Below are 25,376 nucleotides of genomic sequence, written 5' to 3'. Positions count from 1 at the left end.
ATTCCAATGTATTACATAAATTAGCCAAAGGCAACATAAACAAAATGAAAACTAAAATGCAAAAATAAAACTAAAAAATATTGTATATGAAAATAATTTTAAAAGAAATTAAAAAAAAACCGGGTTACAAAATTTGCTACATACAAACTTATTCTACATATGAGTAAAACAAGTGGCAGTTTGAAGATTTCACATTCTAGTACTTGAATAGAAAATAAGGAAATGTGACCGACATGGCATTTAGTTTTTCAAGTTTTTCAAAACTGCTGGCATTTTAATAAACTTTTAACATGCTATAAAAATGAAATAAATGTTAAGGAGAAAAATATTTGAAGTAGTTTTTAAGTTTTAAAATTGGTCACATTTTTCATTTTGTGTATAAAAATATAATAATTTTTATTTTCATATGTTTTTCACTTAGTCTGCACAGACGTTAACAATTCAATGCTAAAGCATAAATTTAGCATGCAAATTCTATATATATTTGCATTTATATTCTCAGAATAAAGTAATATTTTTCGGGAAATATTTTATATATTTGGACGAAATGAAAATTTTGGTTATATTTGAAAATTTTTAAGATACAGGAAAAATACTTGAACAAAGGCTAGACTAGTCCATGAACTATGAAGTCGTCAGTAGACTAGTTCATAAACTAGTCCTCGAATTACTCAGACGACTAGACATTGAACTAGTAAAAGGGACTAGTCAATATTATAGTTAATAGGCTAGTCCATGGACCAGTCAATAGGCCAGTTCATAGATTAGTCAATTGGCTAGTCCATAGACTAGTAAATAGGCTAGTCCATATAATAGTCAATAGGATAGTCCATAGACTAGTCAATAGGCTAGTCCATAGACTAGTCAATGGGCTAGTCAATAGGCAAGTCCATATATTAGTCAATAGGCCAGTCCATATACTAATCAATAGGCTAGTCCATAGACTAGTCAATAGGCTAGTCCAAATACTAGTCAATAGGCTAGTCCATATACTAGTCAATAGGCTAGTCTATATACTAGTCACTATGCTAGTCCATAGACTAGCCAATAGGCTAGTCCATAGAAGAATCAGTATGCTAGTCCATAGACTAGTCAGTATGCTAGTCAATATTCTAGTCCATATACTAGCCAATAGGCTAGTCCATATTCTAGTCAATAGGCTAGTACATGTACTAGTCAATAGGCCAGTCCATAGACTGGTCAATAGGCTAGTCTATATACTAGTCAATAGGCTAGATTATATACTAGTCAATAGGCTAGTCCATATACTAATCAATGGGCTAGTCCATAGACTAGTCAATAGGCTAGTCCATAGACTAGTCAATAGGCTAGTCCATATACTAGTCAATATACTAATCAATACGCTATACTAATCAATACTAATCAATAGGCAAGTCCATAGACTAGCCAATAGGCTAGTCCAAATACTAGTCAATAGGCTAGTCCATATACTAGTCAATAGGCTAGTCCATATACTAATCAATAGGATAGGCTAGTCCATAGACTAGTCAGTAGGCTAGTCAATATGCTAGTCCATATGCTAGTCAATATACTAATCAATAGGCTAGTCTATAGGCTAGTGAATAGGCTAGTCCATAGACTAGTCAATAGGCTAGTCCAAATACTAGTCAATAGGCTAGTCCATATACTAGTCAATAGGCTAGTCCATATACTAATCAATAGGATAGTCCATGTACTAGATAATAGGCTAGTCCATGTACTAATCAATATGCTAGTCCATATACAACTCAATAGGCTAGTCCACATACTAATCAATAGACTAGTCTATATATTGGTCCATATACTAGTCAATAGGCTAGTCCATAGAATAGTCAATAGGCTAGTCCATAGACTAGCCAATAGGCTAGTGCGTAGACTAGTCAGTAGGGTAGTCCATAGACTAGTCAGTAGGCTAGTCCATAGACTACTCAGTAGACAATGTCATAAACTAGTCAGTAGGCTAGTCCATAGACTATTAACTGGTCTAGTCCATAGACTATTCTATAGACTAGTCCAGTAGCCATTAGATTGGTTATCCAACTAGTCAATAAACTAGTCTTCGAAGTAGTCAACAGATAAGCCCTCTAAGTAGACATATAGTAGTCATAGACTAATCAATAGTCGGCCCAGGACCAAGTTAATAGAGTAGTCCATAGATTAGTCAATAGAATAGTTATTGGACACGTCAATATGGGAGTCCGTAGACATAGAATGGACTAGGCCATAGTTTAGTCAATATAGTGTCCTTGAACTAGTCAATAGATTAGTCCATAGACTAGCTAGTAAACTAGTTAATAAACTTTCCCATTAACTAGTTCATAGACTAGTCAATATACTAGTCCATATACTGCTCACTAGAATAGTCCATACATTAATCATTAGACCAGTCAATAAAGAAGTCCATAGGATAATCTATAGAATATTTAACCCTTTCAAAGCACTACCATGTATTACTAAACATTTAAGTGTTTTTAGTAGTAATTTTAAAAATATTCTAAAAATATAGAAATTCAATTATTTTATGGCATTCCCTACTATCAGCAAAAATAAATAAATAAATAAAATACAATCATAAAACTATGAAAAAACATAAAGTGAAATTCATTTAAAGTATTCAGCGCAGCATACAAATTTTATTATTTTTTTTTTTTTATCAAGATGATGTAAAACTATTGTGCTGCTACAGTTTTTCCATTTGTTATTTATTTTATTTTTTTGGTAGTTTCAATAATAACATATCTATACAGCAGTTGAGAACAGTAAAAAAAAAACATATTGTTAAAAAGAAAAATGAAAAATAAAATACCAAAAAAAAAAAAAAATTACATCCTGCCACAGATGTTGTTTACTCCCTTTACTACAATCGTACCATTTTATTCCTTAAATTATGTTGACTTGACAATATTTTTTTTGTACGTTTCTTCATATTTGTTGTTTTTACTGTTTCCAATTTGTGAAATATTTTTTTTCAACGATTTATTTTCAACAGCAATAAGTGTCTTTAAAGAGAGATTTTTCTGGGAAATATTTATATAGAAATGTGTGTATGTATGTTAATAAGTTTATTTACTGTGGCGTATACTTAATATTTATTTAATTTAAATCAATAACAAGTATACGTTTCATATGTTTCTTGCAAATTGCAATATGTTTGTTTATATTGTCCTTTTCGACCAAGATACTATAATGATAAGAATATTGGCATTCATTTCTACTTAAGTATAGACAGTTGGAAAATCTTCTTAATTTATTTATTGTTGACAATCAAGTTATTAATATTCTTGTTCATTCTTTATTCAGTAGCAATTAAGGCGATTTTTTAAATATTTACCAAAAAAAAGAAACAAATTTAAGCGTAAATGGTTAAAGAATGAAATTTACATTATTGATACATATTTGGAATACCTAAATAACTTAATTTTACTTAATTAGTTCTTTTTGTGTTATGATTACTTTAACCAAATTATATGATCAAAATTACTTTTTTGTTAAAAGTATATTTGGCACATAATATCATTAATCCAAGTTTATCAAAAATTGGTTTTCATTAAATTTGTATGAAAAACAAAAAATTGCCTATAGTTTCTTAAATAATAGTCTTATTGATGAAACAAACCGATTTATTTCTTAAATAGTGGGCCAATACAGAAAAGGAACTTTATTTGAGTTCACTTTAATTTTGATGACTTTTTTGGGGAAATCATATTAAAGAATTTCTTCCTTTTTAAAGTCAAATACTTATTTTCTTAATTTCCTTCTTCTTCTTTGCTAATATATTACATTTAAAAAAAGAACTCTACATTTTCTCTTCAACGTTACTGATTTATTTTCATTTTTTTTATTCTTTATCATTTATATGCATCTTGATACCTGATGTTTGCTGCTGATGCTATACCTTCGATACCCAACTCTTATAACAGATACGTGATGGACAATATGGTTTTTCGAATTTAATCGGAAAATATTGTGGTACTGATTTCCCACCTGAAATAACATCAAAGGAACGCTATCTTTGGTTACATTTTCACTCAGACGAAAGTATTGAATATTCTGGCTTCACAGCGGTCTATGAATTTATTGATCGAAATCGTGATGGTAAGTTTTATTTATTTCTTTTTATACCTTAAACTGTAAATGTGTAAAATTTACGTTTTTTCCCTTTTTATATGTATTAAAACATAAAAGTATGTTTTGTAATTAATGAATGAATGATTGGTGTAAAAAAAAATCAACAACAATTTATATAGTTATGAATAGATCTCATTTTAACATCATTGGGTGTAAGAATTATGTAATATGTTTTTATATTCTACTAGCTATACCCAGTGTGCTTTGCTACCCTAAAAGGAATATGTATAAATAAATACCAGATTTATTATATGTTACATATAAAAGATGTCAAGCAAATTATTGCAAGTTCGCCAGTTTCTATCTATCGCCAATTTCTATCTATCTACAAAAAATTTGAATAATATAAGAGTTTCCAAGATGCACGAAATTTTGTATTTAATTCATATATGTGGTGCCAAGCCCCCCATTGAAAGTCCGCCCGTTATTCTCTAAATGTTCACATGAATGTCAAAGTTCTTCATGTAAAATTTTAAGATTCTAGCTCTAATAGTTTCTCAGATATACGAATTTAATTCATGTGGGGGCTTCAAGCCCCCCGGATGAAAGTCCGCCCTTTTTCCTCCAAAATATTCAGATGATTATTAAAATAATTTGTTCAAAATTTGAAGAATCTAGTTCTATTAGTTTCCCAGTTAAACGAAATTTTGTATTTAATTCATATGGGAGGTACCAAGTAACCCATTGGAAGTCCGCCCGTTATATTCTAAATGTTCAGGTGAATGTCAAAGTTCTTCAAGTAAAATTTAATGATTCTAGCTCTAATTGTTTCTCAGATATACGAATTTTTCTATTTTATTCATATGGGGGCTCCAAGCCCCCCAGATGAAAGTCCGCTCTTTTTTCCTTAAAAATGTTCAGATGAATATTAAAGTTCTTCGTGCAAAATTTTAAGAATTTAGTTCTATTAGTTTCCCAGATAAACGAATTTTTGTTTTTAATTAATATGGGAGGTGCCGCTCCCCTCATGGGTAGTCCGCCAATTTTTTACCCAAAATGTTTATATGGATGTTAAAGTTCTTTGTGCAAAATTTTAAGAATTTAGTTCTATTAGTTTCCCAGATAAACGAATTTTTGTATTTAATTAATATGGGAGGTGCCGCTCCCCTCATGGGTAGTCCGCCAATTTATTACCCAAAATGTTTATATGGATGTTAAAGTTCTTCGTGCTAAATTTTAAGAATTTAGTTCTATTAGTTTCCCAGATAAACGAATTTTTGTATTTAATTTATATGGGAGGTACCACGCCCCCTAATGCTAGTCCGCCTACTTTTTGTCCTAAATGATCATATTGACACTAAAGTGGCTCCGACAAAATTTGAGGACTCTAACTGTTATATTATCTAAAATATATGGATTTTATATTTTCTTAATGTGGGCGTGGCTCATCGCCCACTTGAAATTTCGAAATAAAAAGTAGCCTATTACCTATTCCAGACATGCAGGAATATGCTGTGAAAATTTCAAGAAAATCGGTTCAGCCGTTTAGTAGTCTATAACGTTCAAACATACAAACATACAAACAAACACACATTCATTTTTATATATATAGATAAACCAAACATCAATTGAATTCAAATTGTTTAGTCATTCATCATAAAGTGCTTTTCTATATATACAACTTGTTTAAAGCTTTTTTGGTTTATGCTTTTCATATCAATCTTTTTCCCACTCGTCCCTTATATGACTAAGTATACGTATTATAACTTATGCAAATAGAAAATTTCCACATAATTTTTCATGTTTTTCTATTTATTCAAAGTTTAACTAAACCTAAACATAATGTTATCAATTGCCCTGCTATTTGAAAGTTATTTAAAGTTGATAGTGTACAGTATATATTACCTTATGTCATTTGAACATGTAAACGGCCCACACAATTTTGCAGATTTTTTATACCCTACACCACTTTATTATATTATATATATATATTGGATTTGTGCTGATGTTTGTAACATACAAAAATATTCGTCCTAGACCCACCTTAAAGTATACCAATCGGCTTAGAATCGTTTTCTGAGTCGATTAAGCTATGTCCGTCCGTCCGTCTGGCTGGCAGGCTGCCTGTCCATGTAACCTTGTGCGCAAGGTACAGGTCGCAATTTTCAAAATAATTGGATGAAATTTGGCACGCACGTTTTATTTGACCTAAGGACGAAGCGTATTGAAAATGGTTAAAATCGGTCCATTATTTCACCTAGCCCCCATAGAACAGAACCCCCCGAAAATGGCTTTGAGCTCATAATTATGTTAAATATACAGATATAACGATAAAATACGGCACAACTAAGTTTTATAGAAGTCTTGATGACTATGCCAAATTTCATAAAGATCGGGCCACATTTGACCCTAGCTCCCATACAAAGTCCTCTTCAGAAAATTACTTGAATGTCCCAAATTAACTTATAAACACAAATATCGCGATAAAATTCAGCACAATAAAATATTATGTAAATATAAATATATTCACAAAATTTTATCGGGCTTGGTCCATATTTGCCCCTAGCCCCCATATAAAGCCTCTTTCAGAAAATTAGTTTTTCATCCGTAAATTGCTTAAATGTATCGGAACAAGGGAATATTGAAGATAAATGCTTTATTATGAAAAATAAATCACATTTAATATTCATAACTGGTGTAGGGTATCATATGGTCGGCCCCGTCCGACTATACTTTCTTACTTGTTTTTATATGAGTCTAACAATAACACAGTCCGACAAATTCCATAATATCTGGGATTTCAGATGTCGTGTCCTGAAGATTGAAAAAACTCCGTTGAGATATCATCCGTTGAAATTGACGGACGGACAGACAACGTTAAGTCTAACCAAAAATTGATTTTAAGTCGATTGGAATATCCTACACTACTATACATAGTGCGGAGATAATACCCTCCGCACTATAGTAGTGTAGGTTATAAATACCATGAATATACCGATAAGCATGAGATTTCAAGCTTTAGATGAAGATATCTCAAAGTATAAAGATATGTTAAATGTTAAGCCTTTATTTTAAAGCTGATAGAATGGACTTTCAGATGGCATATAACATTTTATAAATAAAGATGTCCTGGCGCTCTTATAACTTCTCAAAAAGCGCCAAAAATGGGATTTTTTTTTAAATTTCAGGACACGATATCTCAAATCCATAACTTTGTCTCAGAGTTTCGACTTTTTTTCAAATTTTGTCGGCCTCTGTAATTTTTTTATTTGAGAATAAATATTAGAAATAATGGAAATTTTATTGAAATTTATAAAGAGAAATCCTTAATATGTTACCTTTGACCCTTAGATAATTACACTAGACCGATTTCAGCGATACTTAGATTTATAGACGAACTATTCAAATATTCATGCTTAATGGCATTTTTTAAATTCAGAACCGATAAGGTAGGGGATTATTATTAATTCCTTAAGATCCGGTTGGGATCATAGGACCATTAAGGCAGGGGTTTAACTATGAGGTATGTCATTAATTTTTAAGATTGCAGTATAGTTTTATGTTTTTAGTTTAATTTAAAACTAAATGCGAGTTAGCTAACGATATGTTTATCCTAAATATAACAACTGTTCACATATTTTCATGACATACTGTTAGTAAAAACGTATTTTAAGCATAAATAAACATATCTGATCGTTTAGTTATTTTTAAATATATGATTTTCCACATCATCATACATACAGTTGACATTTTACAAATCACATACACTTAAGACTACCATAACTTTTGCATGAAACATATTTTATTGGATACTTTGTCAAGGCAACTAAATCGAGTTTTTATTTTAGGTTAGAAAAAAATAAATAACCTTGAGACTACGAAACTAAAGAGAAATCTTTGGAAATGTGGACAGGGAGTTCAATTCAGTTTAAATCAATGGTAAAGCTGTAAATCTTTTTTGGGGGTTTGTTCTGAATTTGGTTCTTGAAATCTGTAAAGCTCATAAATTGTTATCACTAGATCAAAAACATTTTAAAAATCATTATAGGTCAGGTTGAGAGGAAGATAAATATTACATCAGACCCGAAGAAATAAACCTAGGCCGCTATCGGCGACGTTTCTCTAACATTGCTCTCAAAATATTTTGATCTTATTTTGACAAAAGACTGTCAAAGAAAAAGGAAGTGTTCTCCTTTTCGTATGCTCTATATTCGTCTAAATCATTTAGTGCAAATGTGTGTAGTTGTGCCCGTAATCCTGTATGTTTACTGCCCAGCAAAAATAAAACGAAGTACTTTCAAAAGAACAACATTTATCACCACTTCAAAAGTAGCAATTAGATGTTTAATGACTTCCGATGAAGCGAAAATAATTCTATTTTTTTCAATGCTGAAGATATTTTTTTGTTCTTACATTTTTGTGAGATAAAAAATTTAATTTAATGTTAATATTATTTAAATCAAATTAGTTGTATTCTATAATAATACAATTTCTCTTCCGAATAACTTCCAAACAAGAGCATAAAAATTACTTCTTGAGAATGACTTCAGAAGTAGTAAATTTGGAATCAAATAAATAGGACATCCCTCCTATGACAAGCCTGTGTTAAAATCATCACTTCTTCAGGTCTTTTTCAGTACTTCCATGGAGTAAATTCTACTTCTTTTTCGCTTCGTTGGAAGCTCTTCTTTTTGCTATTTGAGAACACATGCCATCATAGAACTTACTCAATTTGAGGATTTTTATTCTGCTGTCGCTAAAGTCACCCCCCAGAGACTTTTTGTGGTCAAACCCACCGTTTCATTACTTTCTGGGTAGACTCTGCTTAATATATGTTTTATCTGCATAAGTAAAAGTAAAGCTATTGACAGTACAATTTTTTGAAGTAATTTTTTGAAGGGCATCTTATATGGGGAGTAGGGTCAATTATGAACCTATCCACATAAAGTTTAATAAAGAGATTTTGGCTTCAGCGAAACTGATGTGTGTCGAATTTCATTACTATACTCATATTTTAGAGCCAGTAATGAGCGTTAAAGTCATATTCTGAAAGGTCAATTATGGGCCGATCAACATAAAATTAGGTAGGGAGGTTTTGGATCATATGAATCTTATGTGTGTTAAATTTCATCACTATACTCGTATTTTTGAGCCATTAATGAGCGTTAAAGTCATTTTGTGAAGGGAACATTATATGGGGGGTAGGGTCAATTATGTACCAATCAACGTAAAATTTGTTAGAGAGGTTTTGGATCAAATGAGACTTACTTATGTCAAATTTCATTGTTATACTAGTATATTTAAGCCAGCAATGAGCGTTAAACTAATTTTTTGAACGGGACCTTATATGGGGGTAGGGTCAACTATGGAACGATCCACATAAAACTTGATATAGAGATTTTGGATACATTGAAACTTATGTGTGTTGAATTTCATCACTATACTCATATTTTTAAGCCAGTAATGAGCGTTAAAGTAATTTTCTGAAGGAGGCCTTATATGAGGGTAGGACCGATTATGGACCGATCCTCATAAAATTTGGTAGGAAGATTTTGGATCATATGAAACTTATTTATGTCGAATTTCATCGCTATACTCGTACTTTTGAAACAGATATGCCCATTAAAGCTGTTTTTCGGCGGTCCACTTGTATGGAGGCTATCTGAAAACTTGGACCGATATTGCCCATTCAATACCAAACAAACCTTACCTATAGAGAATATTTGTGGAAAATTTAAATCCTCTATCTCGTTATGTTCGGACTCTATCGTGCTTTCAACAGACAGACAGACGGACGAACGGACAGACAGACATGACTAGATCGTCTTAGAATATAATATATATACTTTTGTGGGTCTATGACTAATATTTCAATGTGTTACAAACGGAATGACAAAATCAATATACCCCCATCTTTTTTGATGGTGGGTATAAAAAGTACAGTACAGACAGTAATTAGTGGTCATTCAAAAGTAAGTCAAAGTCACAAGTAAAACAAGTCCTTACCGTTTTTTGCTGTGATTAAATACTTGTATTTATTTATCAATATACTTTTATATTTCAACTAACATTCCCTATGTTTAATGCTAATCTGATAGGACACCCTTTATTATAATATATTAAACCAAACAAAACTACAGCAAAATGTATTCACAACAAATCTTTGACAAACAATTTCACAAATAAAAACAAGTGTTGGTTTCTTAGTTGTTTCCCTGGGAAACGAAATCAACTGGTATGGAAATATAAACATTTATCAGGCAATCATCATCATCATCATTATTATTATCGTCAATATTGGACGTATGGGTTTGTTATAGATTTTGTGAAAGTAAAATTTATTTATACTCACAGTGTGGCCCAATGAAATAAAATGATCTATGTTTTTAAACTTTTCAATAAATTTTTTAAAAATTTATTTCAAACTTTCTTACTTTAATTTTATAACACTGTAAAATTTTATTGAATTCAAAATAGGATTACACAATAACTTTCTTATTTAGTTATTATACCTAAAACAATTCTCAAAATCTTTTTATAAACATATTTTTTAGATTTTGTAAGTACTTAAATCATTTATAAAATAATTTAATTTATTCCTTAAATTCCAAAAAAACCCATTTTACATATTACTCACTGTACATATGTTTAACCCAATTTTATGGTCATTTATATTTATGAAAACGAACTTTTTTTCTTTCTTATTATATTTTTCTACTATTCTTTCTCTCTTTTTTTACAAAAAAAATTAAATAAAAAATGAATACCAGCACCCAGTACTGATTTAAATTGCACAATTGAAAGAGATGGCTTTGAGGGTTATGTTAATGCTACGGATGTGCCAACAGAGATAAAAGATACAGTTATTCGTAATAAAATACCTTTGGATTGCATGTGGCGTATACAGGTGCAGGAGAAATGGAAGGTATGTTCATTTATCTTTTTTTCCTCTTTCATATCTAACATATATTTCGTAAATCTACAAATCAAATACATGTAAATTTTGGCAAGTAACTAATAACTATATTTATGTAGCTTTTGGTTTCTACTATCCTAAAATGTTTAACATTCCGGGTATATTGATTTATATGCTAATTTTTTTTCTTCTGCTCAAATTTACTTGTTTGCCTTTTATTAGGCTAATTTTTTTCTCCATTTCTATTTTTGGTTCAACAATATCAATACTATGTATGTTAGTTATGCAAAAATGTGTCCTTTAATTTTTACTTTTTCTTTTTTTGTTGTCATTTTCAGATACAAGTAAAATTTGTAGACTTTAAATTAGCAAAACCTAATGACTGTGAAACGAATTTTTTGGATATTTTTCCAGAACAAACCGTAATGCCTTTAAGGTAAGTTCTTTAAATGATTTTTGCAAATTTGCATTAATAAGCAACTCGAAATTAAATTTTCAAAGAATTAATTTATAGTAATTGATTAATCTGAAGTACAGAAGCAACAGCTTTAGTTGATTTGTTGTTTTTTTTTTAAGATACCAAATGTAAAGTGTGTTGAAGGCTCTTGTAATGGGTGTTGTCTGCGAAATGAGTAATTAATTGTTGTTAACACAGTAAACAATTCGGAATGAGTAGTACATCAGACTGTATGCTACCCTACAATATTTCAAACCAGTTTTAATACTTAAAAGTCAGTTCAAGTTCAGTTCCGATCTAGTTCAGTTCGAGCTCTAGTACAGTTCTAGTTCAGTTCCAGTTAAAGTTCAGTTCTAGTTCAGTTCTAGTTCAGTTCTAGTTCAGTTCTAGTTCAGTTCTAGTTCAGTTCTAGTTAGTTCAGTTCTAGTTCAGTTCTAGTTCAGTTCTAGTTCAGTTCTAGTTCAGTTCTAGTCAGTCTGTCAGTTCTAGTTCAGTTCTAGTTCAGGTTTCTAGTTCAGTTCTAGTTTCAGTTCTAGTTTCAGTTCTAGGTCCGTTCTAGTTCAGTTCTAGTTCAGTTCTAGTTCAGTTCTAGTTCAGTTCTAGTTCAGTTCTAGTTTCAGTTCTAGTTCAGTTCTAGTTCAGTTCTAGTTCAGTTCTCGTTCAGTTCTAGTTCCGTTTCTAGATTCAGTTCTAGTTCAGTTTCTAGTTTCAGTTCTAGTTCAGTTCTAGTTCCAGTTCTAGTTCAGTTCTAGTTCAGTTCTAGTTCAGTTCTAGTTCAGTTCTAGTTCAGTTTCTAGTTCATTTCTAGTTCAGTTCTAGTGCAGTTCTAGTTCAGTTCTAGTTCAGTTCTAGTTCAGTTTCTAGTTCAGTTCTAGTTCAGTTCTAGTTTCAGTTTTCTAGTTCAGTTCTAGTTTCAGTTCTAGTTCAGTTCTAGTTCAGTTCTAGTTCAGTTCTAGTTCAGTTCTAGTTCAGTTCTAGATTCAGTTCTCGTTTCAGTTCTAGTTCAGTTCTAGTTCAGTTCTAGTTCAGTTTCTAGTTCAGTTCTAGTTCAGTTCTAGTTCAGTTCTAGTTCAGTTCTAGTTCAGTTCTAGTTCAGTTCTAGTTCAGTTCTAGTTCAGTTCTAGTTCAGTTCTAGTTCAGTTCTAGTTCAGTTCTAGTTCAGTTCTAGTTCAGTTCTAGTTCAGTTCTAGTTCAGTTCTAGTTCAGTTCTAGTTCAGTTCTAGTTCAGTTCTAGTTCAGTTCTAGTTCAGTTCTAGTTCAGTTCTAGTTCAGTTCTAGTTCAGTTCTAGTTCAGTTCTAGTTCAGTTCTAGTTCAGTTCTAGTTCAGTTCTAGTTCAGTTCTAGTTCAGTTCTAGTTCAGTTCTAGTTCAGTTCTAGTTCAGTTCTAGTTCAGTTCTAGTTCAGTTCTAGTTCAGTTCTAGTTCAGTTCTAGTTCAGTTCTAGTTCAGTTCTAGTTCAGTTCTAGTTCAGTTCTAGTTCAGTTCTAGTTCAGTTCTAGTTCAGTTCTAGTTCAGTTCTAGTTCAGTTCTAGTTCAGTTCTAGTTCAGTTCTAGTTCAGTTTAGTTCAGTTCTAGTTCAGTTCTAGTTCAGTTCTAGTTCAGTTCTAGTTCAGTTCTAGTTCAGTTCTAGTTCAGTTAGTCCTAGTTCAGTTCTAGTTCAGTTCTAGTTCAGTTCTAGTTCAGTTCTAGTTCAGTTTCTAGTTCAGTTCTAGTCAGTTCTAGTTCAGTTCTAGTTCAGTTCTAGTTCAGTTCTAGTTCAGTTCTAGTTCAGTTCGTGTTCAGTTGTAGTTCAGTTCTTATTTAGTTCTAAAAACCTTAGGAACGGATGGCTGTTTAATAAATAGACTGGACCAAATTTATGTACGATTCAAACACAAAGCTATGTTATTTGCTAAAGTAGGGTATAAAAATAGTATGTTTCTGGTTGCGGGTTTTTTCCCTTCTTAGTTTACACGGCATTTTCTAATTTCAACGTCTGCCTTATCATTTACGGTCGTCGTCATCGTGTCAATGAACGTATTCTTTGGCTGGAATCAATATTGCTGTCGGTGGTATTGCATTCATTTTCATTTCTACAATCAATTTCATTCATTCAGTCGATTACTTTTTCGTTTCGTCATTGACGTTGCCCCCAAACAATTGAATTGATGATTGATGTGTGTTTATTGTACAGTGTTGGGCTAAAAATACTAGCTATTTCTTCTTATACTTAACGCTGCCATTTTCATATGCTATTCCTATGAACATTAATGTATTGATTGATACTTAATAACTGTGCAAATAATACTAGCCGTGAAACTGTGTTACACACTTCTTTAAATATTGAAATAAATCATTCAATTTCTGGGCGTTAAATTCAATTATGTTTAAGGGTGTATTTAGCTAAATTAAAGTAAAGGAAATGAACATTATCATATCCTACACCGTGAATAATATTTTGCGCTTATGTTTGTAATGCATATCAATCGCCTTGGATTCTATTTAATGATGCCTGCATGTCCAATAAATTTGGTATACGAATCGTTTTCTAAATTGTTTATTGCTTAATCATCCATAAATTTGATATTTGTGCTTTAAATGAATGTTATGAAAATTAAAGGGATTTAGATTGATATATTATTTGTTTTACAAACGTAAGATTGTTAAAAATTTACTAAATTTACGTTTTCATGATTTTGCAGTCAAAGTGCTTAAAACATAATATTTTTTTTACTATTGGTTATGTACCTAGGTCTAAATACGTTCTGCAACATTAACCAAAATATTTCCTTATTAAAAACATTACAAAAAAAAAACAAAAAATCCATTGCTTTGTCAAATTGTAAAAATCCGTGTGTTTTTGCTTTTCAATCTCCCTCTCCCAAAAAATTGTTGCATCATTTGAATTGTTTATTGAAGCAACAAAGTGAAGTGATTGATGTAAATTGTAGTTGTAAAGGAACAACAATAAAAACAGAAGAAAAAAATCTGGAAAATATTTTTCTGTATAACTGCCGTTTTTTGTACACAAGTTTAAGCTACTTGTAACTGGATTTCTATTTTAACAATCCTGTAGACGAAACCCACCTCTGTGTTACAACTGTGGCAAAAGATTTAACAAAAATCACACAACAGCGATTATCGTTTATAAACAAACGAATACATACAACAAAACCAACTGTATAAATCCATTCTATTCGATCTATATTTTTAATTTCACCCTACACTCTAGTGATACAACGCATACTGTACTGTTTGTACTTTAAGATGTCTATAGGACATCTTAAAGTACAAACAGAGATCAAATTCATTAAAAAAAGATTTTTTGTGACGATCGATCCACAACATAAGATAAGAACTGCTTCTGAAAATTATTAAGTATCCGTGTAGGATCTCATAAAGTCGAGTTTTATCGACTATAATTTCTTTTTAGGTATATAGTTTTTATTTGCTATTCTTTTTTAATGTACATTTACATTTTTCCTCCTGCAGAATTCAACAATGTTTTTTTATTTATTTTCTAACACAAAAAGTTAATTTTTTTTTGTTTCTTCTATTTTTTTATCTTTTTTTTTCGCTCCTGCATAGAGTTAAAAACTTTTGTGGCTCTGCTGGTGAAGGCATCACATCAGATTCAAATATATTGCATGTGCGGTTTTATGCCGAGCAAAGTGCCATCAATTCAACATTTTCCATTTTATACACCGCCTTTAGAGAACGTGGAAGTTCGAGTAAGTATAACAACAACAACAACAATTACAAGCAAAAGCCAACAAACAAATCCGAAACGTATAAAAAAATAGAACAAAATCGAAATCTATATAAAATAAATGAAAACAAATGTTTGTATTCAAATGTATACAATAAGAATGGGTATCTGTGTAGATTATGCTAGTGTGTCTGTGTTGGTGTTTTTAAAACTAAAATTCAATGTGATATAAAAAATTTACTTTTGATATTTTGTATTTTTTGTCTGTTGCCGGTTTTGTTATTTGTATTATTGTTTACAGAAGGCAAAATAAAAGCAAATGAAAACGTACAAGTTTTTATATCTCTAAGGTTGTATAGTTAAACATGATGCTGCTGATAACAATGATGACAAGTCGGATGACAGTCATTTGTATTGTATACCATTCTTATTACTAATGCACTAAGGGAAATGTAAAGGGTAAAATCAGAAGATAACATAGAAATAGCTAACAGAATATTTGCAGTTACTTTGCATTAGAAAACTTTCTTTTAATTCTGTTCACTCATTGTGTAGTGTTTGATTCAGCTATTACAAATACAATAAATAATTGAGCCAATAAATTATGAATATAATGATGTTGTGAGAGTGTACAAAAATACAAGTACATACACACATACATATTTATTTTAAGTATATTCCCTACTTGATGATGATAAGTGTTTGAGAAATTAATTGTAAGGTAAAAAGTTAGTAAGTTTGCAGATAAATAATTTGGTAAGTTAGTAAGATAGTAAGTTAGTAGGTTGGTAAGTCAGTAAGTTGGTAAGTTAGTAAGTTAGTAAGTTGGTAAGTTAGTAGTTAGTAGTAGTAAGTTAGTAAGTTAGTAAGTTAGTAAGTTAGTAAGTTAGTAAGTTAGTAAGTTAGTAAGTTAGTAAGTTAGTAAGTTAGTAAGTTAGTAAGTTAGTAAGTTAGTAAGTTAGTAAGTAGTTAGTAAGTTAGTAAGTAAGTAAGTTAATAAGTTAGTAAGTTAATAAGTTAGTAAGTTAGTAAGTTAGTAGTTAGTAGTTAGTAGTTAGTAAGTTAGTAAGTTAGTAAGTTAGTAAGTTAGTAAGTTAGTAAGTTAGTAAGTTAGTAAGTTAGTAAGTTAGTAAGTAGTAAGATAGTAAGATAGTAAGTTAGTAAGTTAATAAGTTAGTAAGTTAGTAAGTTAGTAAGTTAGTAAGTTAGTAAGTTAATAAGTTAGTAAGTTAGTAAGTTAGTAAGTTAGTAAGTTAGTAAGTTAGTAAGTTAATAAGTTAGTAATTAGTAGTTAGTAAGTTAATAAGTTAATAAGTTAGTAAGTTAGTAAGTTAGTAAGTTAGTAATTAGTAAGTTAGTAAGTTAATAAGTTAGTAAGTTAGTAAGTTAATAAGTTAGTAAGTAAGTTAGTAAGTAAGTTAGTAAGTTAATAAGTTAGTAAGTTAGTAAGTTAGTAAGTTAGTAAGTTGGTAAGTTAGTAAGTTAGTAAGTATGTTAGAAATTAAGCTGGGTGAAGATACTGGATGATTTGTTTTATTTAAAGCCTTGCAAACTCTCACGGACCCATTAGTTGACATTTACTTGGTCGTTTTTTAATTTCCATCTTTTCTGTTTCATATAGGTTGCACCGAGGATGAATACGATTGTGAAGATGCCACATGCATTGCTGGAAATCTGAAGTGTAATGGTCGTAGTAATTGTAAATTTCTATGGGATGAAGAGGACTGTGATGTAAGTTATTTTTTTATTTATACGAATTAATGCTATATACAACTAGCTATACCCAGTGTGCTTTGCTACCCTAAAATCAATATGTATAAATAAAAAACACAACGATTTTGAAGATTCTAACTACAATAGTTTTTCAGATTTATAATATGTTTCATATGACAGATGTCAAGCAAATTATTGCAAGGTCGCCAGTTTCTATCCATCACCAATTTCTATCTATGAAAAATTTGAATAATATAAGAGTTTCCAAGATACACAAAATTTTATATTTTATTCATGTATGTTGTGCCAAGCCACCCATTGAAAGTCCGACCGTTATGCTCTAAATATTCACATGAATGTCAAAGTTCTTCATGTAAAATTTGAAGATATACGATATAAGAATTTTTCTATTTGATTCATGTGGGGGCTTCAAGCTCCCCAGATGAAAGTCCGCACTTTTTCTTCCAAAATGTTCAGATGAATATTAAAATAATTTGTGCAAAATTTTAAGAATCAAGTTCTATTAGTTGCCCAGATAAACGAGATTTTATATTTAATTCATATGGGAGGTGCCAAATTCCCCATTAAAAGTCTGCCCGTTATACTCTAAATGTTCAGATGAATGTCAAGATTCTTCAAGTTAAATTTTTAAGATTTTAGCTCTAATAATTTCTCAGATATACGAATTTTTCTATTTAATTCATATGAAGGCTTAAAGCACCCCCAGATGAAAGTCCGCTTTTTTTCCTCCAAAATGTTTAGATGGATATTTAAGTTCTTCGTGCAAAATTTTAAGAATTTAGTTTCATTAGTTTCCCAGATAAACGAATTTTTGTATTTAATTAATATGGAAGGTGTCGCTCCCCTCATGGGTAGTCCGCCAATTTAATATCCAAAATGTTTAAATGTTAAAGTTATTCGAGCAAAATTTGAGGATTCTAGCTGTAATAGTTTCCAAGTTTTGTATTTAATATATATGGGAGGTGCCAAGCCCCTCAATGCTATTCCGCCTACTTTTTGTCCTAACTAATTTTATTGACACTAAAGTGGCTCCGACAAAATTTGAGGACTCTATGTGTTATATTATCTCAAATATACGGATTTAATATTTTCTTAATATGGGCGTGGCTCCTCGCCCTCTATCTATTACAGATATACAGGAATACACTGTGAAAATTTGAAAATTGGTTCAGCGTCTATAACGTTCAAACATACAAACATATACACATACAAACAAACACACATTCATTTTTATATATACATATATGTAGATAGAAGATAGATTGTGTGGGCGAAATGTTTTACTCTTAGTATTTGAAGATGTTCAGAATCGACAGTGAGATGTTGACTTTAAAAATTACAAAAGTAATTCTAACAAGTATGTATATTTAGGGACTACAATTTTTGTCTTTAGGAAAACATGTTTTTCCTACATAACAACGATAGACTAGATATTCATTTAAAATAACTGTCCTGTTCTCCAACAACACACTCAACAAAAGAGCTGCAAGAATCATAAACATAGCTTATTTACCTAATATCTACGCAGTTTACTAAATTATCTACTTTTGTTTCTTTTTCAAATTTACTTGCTGAATTTTAACGAACAAACAAAATTCATATAATAAACCGTCAATAACATTATTAAGCTTTTCTGAATACTACTGATAAGTCTTTGATTATTCTGTTTTCATTTAAAGGTTTTAAAGATTTGGCCAATTGTCTATCTGTCTGTCTTTTAATATTTATTTTGTAGCTCAATTTTAACTTTTAACAATTTATTTCAATTGTATTTTTAACTACGTGCTACAACAGTTTTCAAAACAATTTCTCAATTGAAAATATAAACATAGAATTTTTTATTTCTTTATTTGGATTAGAGTGAGCGGATGTAAGGACTAAGTGTAGTTAAGTTGCGTAGAAAATTAACTACATAAAACAATTTAATTACTAAGAAATACAATTTAGACTTAAGTAGGAGATCATTTAAATGATCTTAAAACAAATTAATCACTTTGATCACTCTGGATAAAGATCGGTCCACTATAGAACATATTTATCATACAAGATCAGGTTTTTATTATAGTAAAACTTAACTTAGTCCTTAATATGAACTTATATTTAGTTATTATATAAAAAAATGTTTGCCATTTTTATCATTACTATTATTTTCTCTTCTATTTCTTGTATAATTATTTTACAGGTTGGTGAGAATGGTCAATCAGAACATATGACTATTATTATTACAGTATTTGGTTTAATATTGGGTGGCATGGTCATAACATTCCTGGTGAATTGTGTGCGCAAAATAATGCATGACCAGAAAATAATACGGGTAAGTTATATTTTCTTCCATTACATACTATTTGCTATAAAACAAATATATATACATATAAACATAAATACTACTTACATGCTATATGTATCTAGATACATTCTATATAGTCCTTACTTAAATATACTTTTAATTATAATTATTATTATTATTTTCTTATACATGTATGTATGTATGTGTATGTATCTGTGTATGTTATGCACAGCATACTAGTTATAATTACATATACATACAAATAACAACTATGTTATGTAGTAGTATCTGTACTCGTGCAACAAATAATTCTACAACAAATTGAACAGCACTTTTACTTTAACAACTCATAGTCATCATCAACAATAACAACAATAGCACTATTGTATACATTCTATTGCACTTTTTATCTTTGATTTCAGTTCAATTCAGTTTGAATATTTGAAAATAGAAAATATTTTGTAATAATTAATTTTTGAGAAATTTTTGATTTTCTATTTGAACAAATAATTTTCTTTATATTTATGTTGATTTTCCTAACAAAATCTCCTTTCACATAGTATATATTGATTGCAATTTTCAATAAAAAAAAATAATATAACCAGATATGAATTGAAAAGAAATGAAAATTTTTACATGCTCTAATAATTTTGTGTCTTAAATACTTAAATAGATAGATATGGGAATAACCCAATGAACAGTTGAGTGATATAAAGTATATAAAAAGTTTTTAGGCGATAAGTTTGTTAATGGTTAACAAGGTTGAAGGATGAGCAAATTTTCCTTTATTTACATATAAAACATGGACATTATCAAACAGTATTCGAAACTAAAATTTAAACTGTGTTTTTTCAAAATATTCAGTTTTTATACCTTACACCACTGTAGTGGGGAGGGTATTATGCCTTTGTGCTGATGTTTGTAACACCCAATTGACTCAGAATCACTTTCTGAGTCGAATTAGCTATATCCGCCTGTCTGTCTTTCCGTCCATCTGTCTGTCTGTGTATCCATGTAAACTATGCTTTTCTTTTCACACAATGTTGAAGCCTATTGAATATGGTTAAAATCAGTCCATTATTTCGGATAGCCCCCATACAACCGTACCCCCGAATAAATATGCTCAAAAATATGTTAAATGTTCTCGAAACTAAAATTTAAACTGTTTTTTTTTTCAAAATATTAAGTTTTTATACCTTACACCACTGTAGTGGGGAGGGTATTATGCCTTTGTGCTGATGTTTGTAACACCCAATCGGCTCAGAATCACTTTCTGAGTCGAATTAGCTATATCCGCCTGTCTGTCTTTCCGTCCATCCGTCCATCTGTCTGTCTGTGTATCCATGTAAACTATGCTTTTCTTTTGACACAATGTTGAAGCCTATTGAATATGGTTAAAATCAGTCCATTATTTCGGATAGCCCCCATACAACCGTACCCCCGAATAAATATGCTCATAAATATATATAAGTTTTAATTTAATGATACTGCTGATTTTTGTAATGATCGGGCCTCATTTGACCCTCTTACCCATACAAAGTACCCTTCAGAAAATGACTTGATTGATATAAACACTAATATCACTAACCTAACCTTAACCCCTCTACCAAAATGAATAAGGATGGGCCTCCCTTGTCTCCATATAATACCTCATTTAGAGAATCGCTTTTTGGTAAACAAACATATTTCTGAATTAAGGTAAAAATTTAGTTAAACACTTTATTGTTAAAAAAAATAATCAACATTTTTAACATAATCATAATAATGTAGGGTATCATATGGCCAACAATGCCCAACTATAAATTCTTATTTGTTTAAAATTCGAGACTATTTCATTTCATACATTGAAAAGTAAACTGTTAGTTCAATAAGAACTTACTACGATCGCTTGATAACATAGAATAAAGTAGTTTAGATTTTGAGAAAAAATTGCCTACGAGGATATGTCCACTGAGTCTAGTTTTCACAAAAATATATATAATTTTTCTTTTTGCAATAAAGAAATAATATTTGAAAACAAAATGTCAAGGCTTCAAAGCAAGTACTTATATATATATATATATATATAGTTATTTGTAAGTCATTGCATACTCCTTCTAAGTAATGCAAACAGTATGACCACAATAATGAAAAGTAAGTAATTACAAAATGATAACAAATGCTATATATTTCTTATTGTATAAACAAGTTATGGATTACAAAAACAGTTTCTATTGTACTTCTATGACAAAAGTTGTACTTTATTTACAATATGTAGTTGACAAGTTGAAATATTTACAAAATGTTACATCCTTATTGTGTTTTTAAAAGAGCAATTAGTATCCTTATAAAATATTCGTTTGAATATTCATTGATTTTATAGGAAAGAAAAAAAGTTAATCCAGATTTTATATGCAAAATGTATTCTATAAAAATATGTAAATATGTAAATCTTTAATTTCAATACCACAATACATAGAAAATATTCCAGCAAAAACTTGGTACTGATTATAGGACACGTCGTCAATGTATACTCGATACATTGGAGGATTCATTACAATCATCGGAATATATCGAAAACTTTGAAATATTGATTCCAGATAGAATGTCTAGATAATCCGAATATTAGAGCAAATAGCTACACAAAATTCGATGTGCGGATTCACAGGATTCACAGCATGTAGAGAGAGCAACTTAAATACCTTAACTCATAAAACTATTTTTATACGACATTTTCTCATTATATATTTCTACAGGAGTGTAAAAAAAACACATAAAAACATCAAACAATATATTTTGCAAATTGCAGCAAAATTGCATCCTACACAATTTGATTCTATTCAATATGATTACTCTTTCAATCAGCTTTTTCAAACAAAAAAATTTTTTTTTTTTCATTTTTTTTTACCTGTAGTTACAAAATGTCATCATCATTAATCTTTTAATATTACATTGGTAAAAACATTTTTTGTTGTTTTTTTTCTAAAATTTTGTTTTTTCAATTTCTACACAAAAAAAGAAATACAATTTGTAAAGAAAAAAAATTTCAATAGAAAACAAGTAAGAAAGTATAGTCGGGCGTGGCCGACCATATAATACCCTACACCAGTTATGAATATTAAATGTGATTTATTTTTCATAATAAAGCATTTATCTTCAATATTCCCTTGTTCCGATACATTTAAGCAATTTACGGATGAAAAACTAATTTTCTGAAAGAGGCTTTATATGGGGGCTAGGGGCAAATATGGACCAAGCCTGATAAAATTTTGTGAATATATTTATATTTACATAATATTTTATTGTGCTAAATTTCATCGCGATATTTGTGTTTAATTTGGGACATTCAAGTAATTTTCTGAAGGGGACTTTGTATGGGATCTAGGGTCAAATGGGGCCCGATCTTTATGAAATTTGGCAGGGTCATCCAAACTTCTATAAAACATAGTTGCGCCGCATTTTATCGATATATCTGTATATTTAACATAATTATGAGCTCAAAAGCCCTTTTCGGGGGCTAGGTGAAATAATGGACCGATTTTAACCATTTTCAACAGGCTTCGTTCTTGGGTCAAATAAAACGTACGTGCCAAATTTCATCCAATTATCTTGAAAATTGCGACCTGTACCTTGCGCACAAGGTTTACATGGACAGCCAGCCGGCCTGCCAGACAGACGGACGGACGGACGGACATAGCTTAATCGACTCAGAAAACGATTCTAAGCCGATTGGTATACTTTAAGGTGGGTCTAGGACGAATATTTTTGTATGTTACAAACATCAGCACAAATCCAATATACCCTCCCCACTAAAGTGGTGTAGGGTATAAAAAATATTTGTTTTTACTACAGTAGTAATCCCGTAACTCTGACACTGACACTCAGAGTTATTGTTGCTACCAACTGCAGCAGTAGCAATGAGGCAGCAGCAATTGCAACAAAAGAGAAAAACTTGACACTGATACATGTGTTTGCTTAGATAGATGGATAGATAGATATATGTTGAAAAAAAAGTATATTTTTTTTTGTTAGTGTTTTACTTAACAGACTAAAAAAAATTTATGAATAGAAAAGTTGTATTCTACAAAAACTTATTGCTATTTACTCACACTTTCTATTAATTTCATTTAAAAAAAAAAGTTTAAGTACTCGGAAATGTAAAGAAACTACAACAGTAATAATTGTAATAGTAAAATTCAATCAAAATACATTTATACACAATGTATGTAAGTACAAGTTCTACTTTTAAATGAAGAGGAAGAGAAAATTGCAAGATTAAAGCAGCAGTTTCGAACTGTTGGGTCGTTCAGAGTAATATTAGTTTTTGGGTTAAGTAGTTTGTAATGAAAGGACCATTGTGTTTCATTTTTATACACTTCAACTTCATGAGTTTGTCATTCCGTTTGTAAGTATATACTCTGTAGATAGCGGAGTCGATTAAGCTATGTCCGTCCGTCCGTACGTCTGTCTGTCTGTCTGTCTGTCCGTCTGTGTATCTGTTGAAATCAATTTTCTGAAGACCCCAGATATCTTCGTAATTCAAATTTTGAATAATTCTGTCAGCCATGCATTCGCGGTGTTTCCTATTTAAAATCAGAAAAATCCCTTCACAAATAACGGAGATATGAGCAAAAATCCCAGACAATCTCTAAAAATTTCATTAAAAAATACCATTTTTTTGCATGCTTTGACAGAAAAGCAACAACAAAAAACGTTTGTTTGGTTGTGTGTTGGTTCTATTGCTCTGCGTATTTTGTTTTTGTGTTTTGTACCGTTTGGCGGAAAACTTGTTGCTTCTTGTTTTGTTGTTGAGTCGAGAAAATGAAATAAATTGAAATTTTATAAAATTAATCTTTTTTTTAAACACCATATGATGAAGGGTATATAATATTCGGCAAAGGCGAATATTGACTTCTTACTTGTTTTTCTTTGAATTTACTTTTTTTGGTTGTGTTCATAAACAACTTTTTTACAATGATGGTCATACGTGGACCCAGAATATTTAAATTATGTAATAATTAGTATAATGCAGTTTTTGGAACAGCTAAGAAGATTTCAAAATAATAAATATTTAGTATTTTCATATATGTGCACAACTGTAATATATTACAATTTAAAGTAAAAAAAAAATTATATATGATTGATGTATATTGCAATGATTATTTTACAAAATTTACTCTACACCATCAATTACCCCAAAAATATGTTGTGTATTTATTGAATTCTATAAAATTGAATTACAAGGGTTCTTTACATTTGATGCGTAAAAAAATCGTATTGATTTTTTTTTATGTTTAACTTAATAAACCGAATACATAATTAAATTTATTGGGTATATCATTTGAAGAGACACACACACGCCCAAAAATGGCAACAGGTTTATTAGGTGAATATCTGAGTACGTGACTGTATTTCAAGGATTTTATTTCATTTCAATGATATTGATATGTACTACTTGGGTTTACGCAGTAATAGCTAAAGTAATATCTAGTTAAATGTTATAAGGGATTAAATTTCCTAATTAAAATTCTGTGCAATTTGTTAATACTTAAACGTATTCTTGACACATTTTTTTATTGTATTTTTATTTTTAATTAAATTTATGATCTCATGAGAAATTTTTAAAAAGAATTTTAAGGAAAAAGGTAGGATTTTCTTTAATATTTTTCAAAAAAGAAAATATTTAGAAAATATTGGGAACATTTTACAAATGTTCTATAATGAATTTCTCAGTTGTGTCATTACTACTACTAGCACTTCTGGCCCTAAGTAGTCTATTAAGTAACACTGTGTGTAATTTTCTAAATATACCATATACATACCTACATCAGCACGTAATAAAAGACCAGTTTTGCCCAATGTCGTGCACTTTTTTTATGGGCCCATGACATTTTTGGAAAAAAGTGATCATTTTCTCAGTCTTATATCTTGCAAACCGTTCGGAATTTTGATTTGCTCTCTGAGGCAAAGTTGCAGCTCTTGTCATAAAGAACATAAATTGTCAACATATAAAATTATAAAGAACTTCATCTTAATTGTTTAATTTTAATTGGAATATTTTACATGGTGATTTTATTAACGACATCTGTACGTATACGTGTTATAGATTTATTAGTTTTACAAATATTAAGTATACGCCTTAATAAGGGAAGCACTTTCTTATTTAAAACTTAAGAATCGATTTTTTGAAACGTTTCTTGAGATTTTGATCTTGAGATGATGGAGTCTCATAGTGTTGTCCGTATATG

General features: G+C 30.2%; 1 protein-coding gene across 3 annotated transcripts in view; it reads left to right on the top strand.

Annotated features, from left to right (window-relative positions):
* Window positions 1-25,376, top strand: part of LOC119604238 — a 196,933-nt gene that overhangs the window by 136,857 nt on the left and 34,700 nt on the right. For all 3 annotated transcript variants that reach the window (XM_037956726.1, XM_037956724.1, XM_037956725.1), the window contains exons 7-12: window positions 3,921-4,095; window positions 10,839-10,993; window positions 11,323-11,420; window positions 15,008-15,150; window positions 16,750-16,859; window positions 19,045-19,176. In XM_037956726.1, coding sequence (XP_037812654.1) covers window positions 3,921-4,095; window positions 10,839-10,993; window positions 11,323-11,420; window positions 15,008-15,150; window positions 16,750-16,859; window positions 19,045-19,176 — 813 coding nt within the window. The remainder of the gene's footprint in view (window positions 1-3,920; window positions 4,096-10,838; window positions 10,994-11,322; window positions 11,421-15,007; window positions 15,151-16,749; window positions 16,860-19,044; window positions 19,177-25,376) is intronic.

Source organism: Lucilia sericata, unplaced genomic scaffold (assembly GCF_015586225.1).
Source record: "Lucilia sericata isolate MDLA Ls3-8-SP2 unplaced genomic scaffold, ASM1558622v1 Contig000373F_arrow, whole genome shotgun sequence".
NCBI classification, from domain to species: Eukaryota; Metazoa; Arthropoda; class Insecta; order Diptera; family Calliphoridae; genus Lucilia; species Lucilia sericata.
Note: the sequence above shows the minus strand (reverse complement) of the source record. Positions and strands in the feature narration are given on the sequence as shown.